The sequence below is a fragment of the Acartia tonsa genome, chromosome 5 (assembly GCF_053477335.1).
Source record: "Acartia tonsa isolate MP-2025a chromosome 5, ASM5347733v1, whole genome shotgun sequence".
In the NCBI taxonomy this organism is placed as follows: Eukaryota; Metazoa; Arthropoda; class Copepoda; order Calanoida; family Acartiidae; genus Acartia; species Acartia tonsa.
Genome location: NC_137264.1, coordinates 43,389,070 through 43,395,618, shown reverse-complemented (window position 1 = coordinate 43,395,618; position 6,549 = coordinate 43,389,070). Strand labels below are relative to the sequence as shown.

The 6,549-nt window shown below is 34.3% G+C and overlaps 1 protein-coding gene across 1 annotated transcript; it reads left to right on the top strand.

Moving 5' to 3' along the window:
* The first annotated feature begins 497 nt into the window (after positions 1-497).
* Positions 498-6,400, top strand: LOC145319583 (uncharacterized). Its single transcript, XM_080161795.1, has 7 exons — positions 498-575; positions 1,697-1,758; positions 2,690-3,541; positions 4,085-4,200; positions 4,465-4,633; positions 5,101-5,665; positions 5,885-6,400. The coding sequence occupies exons 3-7, from the start codon at positions 3,514-3,516 to the stop codon at positions 6,042-6,044; spliced, it is 1,038 nt and encodes a 345-aa protein (XP_080017921.1). The 5' UTR covers positions 498-575; positions 1,697-1,758; positions 2,690-3,513; the 3' UTR covers positions 6,045-6,400.
* The last annotated feature ends 149 nt before the right edge of the window (positions 6,401-6,549 follow it).

The following is a 6,549-nucleotide window of genomic DNA, read 5'->3' as shown; positions in this document are numbered from 1 at the left end:
ACCTGAAAAACAATATTCAATTTAAATATAATTTATTAATATTTCTTACATTCATATATATTAAACCCGGATTATTTAATATTAAGAATAGGATAAAAAGTGTTTCTTAGATCAAATCAAAAAGGTTTAAAAAAGGCTTAAAACAATTATCCTATTATATATATTAATATTGTTCTCTTTTACAACGAAGCTTTTTATTTATTTTAATCTATAGCTGAAACTCAAATTAAAAATAGGATGAGGCCTCGACTTTTCTCTTCCTACTTTAAGTGCCCCTAGAGGCTTCTAAGGGGCATAGCCGCTAGTAAAACTTAAACCGTTAATCGAAGGCAGCCTAAAACCGTACGCTCAAGGTCCTATATTATTAATGTTTTTATATTAAAATTATTTAAACACTTACTTTTACGCAAACCACTCTTTGATTGCAGGGTCCATATACTAACAGCCAAGACTGAAGGTGGACACGTACTTTTTTAAACATCTGACTATCATCTCTTTGATTGCAGGGTCCATATATCAACACTAACAGCCAAGACTGGTAGACATAACATCAAGTATCATGCCAGTATAGCAAGGTACTTTTTTAAACTTCTGAATATATAGCTCTCTAGGAGTTCTTAACTGACATTCATATAAATCTTGTGACATGGACCATCTCCTGTCAATCATACTTGGATATAACACGTATTTTCTCTAAGAGACTTGAACTATAACACTCATTGTTTACAATAGTTTTCAATCGGTATAGCGGCATTCATGCACATGCTCTGTACAGGTATACAACTTTATATTGAAAAATATTTCTTTTATATCCATTGCAATATATTTTTTTATATTTTATCGATGATATTTCATTTAAGTCATTGCCAAAAATATATTACATTCACATTAAAAAAAATTTACATTTATTTAACTTTCGTAACCCTGTTTTCAGATGATAAAATCAACGTGCTGGACAAAGTTGCCAAACTTTAAAAAACACCTTATGTATATAATATCATTTTAATATTTTACCGGTTAATTAATTAAAACTGCATAACTTATATAATTCATGAAATGTTATTATTCGTTGCAATTTTACGATTAAAAATATAACTGTCTTGCAAAGTGTTTTGCCACCTATTCAATCTGTATGTTGGCAACCGTAACTTTCCATCGGCGCAATAATTCAACTGGACTATATGACTACGGTGCATTTTTGTATTTTAGTAATCATTTTTAGTGAAATTACAGTGAATTAAGACGTTAATATGTATCATTCTGTTTTATAATTCAAATTTTATCATTAATTATTGAAAATTCTTTCTAAAATATTCTTCGTATTCGTTTTTTCTCCCATTTTTGGGACTCTTTTTAGCTTACGTAATATACAGGACTTTTTTAAATGTAAAATTAATAAATATATGTCTTGCACCGTAGTATAAACGGATTGTCGCAAATATAGGAGTACAATTATAAGAATGAAACTACTTTTTTGGCCCAGAGGTGCCGGAGGCACTGGCTAAAAATAACTGTTTTTAATCTTATGCTTTTAGATTTTTATATTCGTAGAAAACCATGCATATAATACGATATGCTAGTTACCTAGTTTTTTGGCGTATGAATGAGAACACCTGTTCCTATCCACCGGATTCGAATGAATACGAGCTATTTTTATTTTGTAATTTTTTATTTCTTAAATATTCTACCTTTTCAGATAGTTCTGAATAACAGGCTATTCAAGTTAATCACCTGGGTACGCGTACATCATAATAACAGGTATGGGTGTATATTAGCTGTATAAGATTTATTTTTTTTCTCCTGCTACAAAATTTGTTCTAAATAAATAGGGGGGGGGGGGGGGAAGTTTTGACACATTTGCGTAAACAGGGAGTATAGGCTTTATCTTTGGACTGAGAGTATAGGTTATTAGGGATAAAATCATTCTTATATGATGAATTTTCCCAAGTTTTAATATTTTTTGGATAGGCCTCCAGGTTCCGGAGCTCCAGGCCTTCTCCCCCCCCCCCCCTTGTTTAAGGACAAATAAAATACCGGAAAGTTAAAAAACATTAATCACACCCCTCCCAAAAATAAACAAGACAAACAAAATAATCATTCCTCAAATTAGGATGGATCCATACCAATACCACGAGCTGCATGACAGATGGGACGCCCTCATGGTTAGGATGTTGAGACTCTTCTCCAAGCTAAATATTCGAGTTCAAGAAGAATCATGTGGCATTGATGACGCTGTTGAAATAGTAAAACTCTTATACCATCACGGTTGGGTAGAGACACACTTAAAGAAGATTGAACCTATGCCCGAGAATCTCTACGAGAACGAGAGACCCCGCCTGGATGATACCGAGAGACGTGTCATTGACCATGAAGCCGACTGTGCACCTTTCCTCACCAACGTCAGCCCTTTTTTCTAAATAAAACCCAGAGTAACAAGGTAAAAACTACGAAATTATTGCAGGGGTGTATATTCTGCTCCGGGGGGGGGGGGAGGGGAGGGGGAAAAAAGAAATAAGTGGATCAATGATGGAAGTTGCTTCAAATCACATGCTCTTGTTCATGGCTAGTTGTCTTTTGTAGCAGGGGAAAAAATTGTTTTTAACCAAAAAATGTTTCAGAATTCTTTGAGTTTCTTCATTAAAAAACGCTTTAGTTTTCTCATTTTTAATTCAATGTTCTTTCCTTTCAGGGAAGAGAAAGGAGAAGCTAGGAGAAGCCGAGCTCGCCGCCGGCGATTTCATCCAGCCTCCGGATATCCATGCTGAAAGCGAATTTTAATTGTAATTTGTGGCGTTATCCTCTTAGAAAATTTTGTTTGTATTATTTAACTCCCCATCCCCCCCCCCCCCCCCAAACTAAATTGCTGGGTTAGGTTAGGCTAGGTTAAGTTATACGGCTAGGTAGAGGCCAGGGGCCGTTTTTCTAGGGGGGGGGGGTATTTCCTAAGAGGATAACATCAATTTGTTCTTTCAGAACATTTACGTTAACCTCTCTTTGATTGCAGCGCCCATATATTTTATAATTAAGTACCCATGGTGACAGTGATCGAGCCCCACTGGTCGTGCAGATATATAATTTCCTGCATATAAACATTAATAAACATTATTTACCCCTAAAGCCGACGATTACGTATGCACGTGTACAGTTTTTTAAGCTTCTGGCTATAGCTCTCTAGGAGATCTTAATTGATATGTTTTATTTTTTGTTTTTGTTTTTTGATATTTTTGTTATGTTGTTTTTTATTATTTATTATTATTTATTTTATAGCAAATTAACAAATTTTCTGGGTTCAACATTGTTGTTATAATAAAACTCCATGCAACTGCAGAATTCTGCAAAAGTCACGACCAGTGGGGCTCGATTATATATGCGTTCGTCGGCTTTTCAGGGAAGGCAGGAAATTTATATAGGTATTATCCAGGTCAGGACTGGAACAAACAAAATTTTATGTATATATTGTATATAGTTATTTTTTTCAAAGTAAAAAAATGTCAGACCAACGCTGGATGACGTATGTATAATTGGATCACAATTTTGATAGGTAAGTTTAATTAATTTTATACACAATCAAAGAATAAATAAGGGTATTTTCTTGTTTGTAACTCTAACTCTTTATTTTGTGAGTTCCTTTGACATTTAATTTTGGTTTCAAAAAGTGTCACTCCCCCCCCCCCCCCCTTTTTTACTTTCTCCTTCTTTCGTTATATGTAAACAAGTAATAACCTTATTATTATAACCAGGGGTGTATATTCTGCACAAGATTTATTTTTTTTCCCCTGCTACAAATTTTTTTATTTTTTTTCCCCCCCTAGATTTTTCTGAAAAAGTAGGGGGGGAAATAGAAAAATATTTAAAGAACTCTATACTTCATTTATTTTATCCCTCCTACCACACATTTCTTTATTTTTTTTTCACCAAGGAGGGGGGGGGGGGGGGAAATGGAAAAAATGTTTTCAGTTTTCTTAATTTTTACATTTTTTTTTCCTCCAACCACTTATTTTTTATTTCCACCCCCCCCCCCCCTGAGCAGGGGATCCCATGCAGAATATACATCCCTGATTATAACATATACTTCTTATTTCAGGAGTTACCTATACACCCCTGTTAGACGTTATTGCAATGGGAGACAATTTGATTGGTACACTCTCTAAAGCTCTACTGAAGCGTATAAGAAGTGGAGATAAGAGGAAAAATGTACAGGTGACTTTTTACAACTAATTATTTCTACATATTTAAGATGAGACCTTACTTTTCATTACTGTACTTAAAGTATAATCTATGCTCGACTTTAATTTCTATTTTTCACTTGCAGTCAGCGCACTATAAACATGCTTGCTCTTACACCAGTATAGTCATATGTACTGTAATCAATTGACACGTGTAGCTTGCCCAAATAACGATCCATAACAACTCCCCTATATTATTTTAAATAAGTAATTCACTAATTATGTAATCTTTTTCCAGTTGCAGCATAAACTGAGGTCCATAAGAAAACTCTTCTGTACTGCAACGAGAACCAGAAAATGGCGCAAGAAACCTCCACAAAGTGAAGACAGTCAGCCATTACTAGAAGAAGAACAGCAGGAGGATTTGATGGATGTGGAATATGAGAACGAAACTGCATCGTCAAAAGGTAACCTACAATATCTGTAATATAAAGTAGAACGATGTCGGTCTGTCTGTTTGTTGTTTGTTTGTCCAAATTCCCACAAACATTGTCTCCCAATTTTTGTTTTTTATTTTCCTTTCAATCTAAATTTCAAACAATTGGTTTGATCAAACGTTAGTTAAGTTTGTCTCAAGATATCCTTGTTCCAGGGGTGTATATTCTACATGGGATCCCTTAACCTAACCCACCTTCACCCACTCTCTACATTTATCTACTTTTTCTGGAATTTTTAATTTTTTAACTTTCTAATTTGACTAGTTTTTCTTTACGGCATTATCCTTATACTAAAGTAACAGGATGTCTGTGTGTCTGTTCAAAAGGATCTTGCTAACCGCTGAACCGATTGGGTTCTCCTTTACAGGGTACCTTCACATAGGTCCCGGGAAGGTTTATAACTATAAAACACCATGTTTAACATCGTATTTTTTTAGGTAAAGTTTGTACAGGCTGCAATACCAACTTCACAAAGGAAACCGAAAGTATATGTTATCAATGCTACGCAAACCAAGTTTTGGAGCGATTAAATAACAATCCTGAAGAAACAAACTACATTAATATTGTTGTAGACAATATTAACAACAATAATACCAACGATAATAATGATGCAGACAATGACAGCATTCAAGATGCCGAGGACTGGGAACACGTCGAATTGTTTGATATACCTGAAGATGATTTTGACCCAGATGATGACGATGACCCTGATGACGAACCTGATGGCGAACCTGATGGCGAACCTGATGGCGATCATGACGGGGATCCCTTCAAACATCTTACAGAACTTGAGAAAGAAATTGTTAATGATTTCAGAAGCGTTTGTGTTCTAGACAACCCCATCTCTCACAACAAAGTTAGAATCATCCTGGCAATTCTGAAACGCTCGTGTATTTTCAAATTTCCGTCATATAATACATTATTCAAACCCAAATACAAAGTTGAAATCAAAGAAAACAAATATAATCCTACAAATGCTCCTGGTTCACTGATTGAGTGCAGGTATGTTTATATACGATTTAGAAAGCGTAGCATTTCTATAATCATTACCAGAATTTCCGTACGTCCATTTTAAACATGTCGATTTTTCTCCTTTTTTAACAACAAACTTTCAAGTGTTCTAATTATCAGTTTGATCATTCTTTGGTATATTGCTTCCTGCGACAACTTGAGAACAATATTATAAGCTATTATTAGTTAAAAATATATTTCTTTTTCCAGATTCCCTACCTATGAGATCCTCCAAGACGCCATCACAGACTTTAAACGGTTGAATGGACAACAGGCCGTTGATGATCATATAACTTTTGACATCTCGGGCGACGGAGTGAAAGCAGCTCAGGGATCTCATATCTCCTATTATACTGTCTGGATTAGGTAAGTAATTAATATATTGTGGATTTGAAAGGGTTGGGTTGGGATAAAGTTCTTTTCATATACAGCATGACCCTCGAAAAAATATTTTTTAGGAATGGCACCCTATATTTCAAAGGATATCGAAATATTTGTTTTACATCAATTGACAGCCCAGATTTTTAAAGCCAAAGTTTAGGAAACCATTCAATAAAGAAATAAAAAAGAAAACTAAGTTTACAATTGATACTTTTTTCTATTGCATACATATATAAAAATCTGTCTTACTGTATACCAGGACTTAATTAATACCATAAGTAAACCTAGTTTTTACCACTTTTACGGTAAAATTTTACCAGCCTTTACGTTTTATAAATCAGTAACTACAATTTTAATTCTAAGTTATTAAATGCTATTATTATTAATTCTTCTTTATTATTTCAGGTTATTCTTCAACAAGGATTTCAGTGTTATATTGCCAGTCAGCATATTTGAGAAGACGAGGAGGCGTCCCTACAGTTACAACTTTCTGG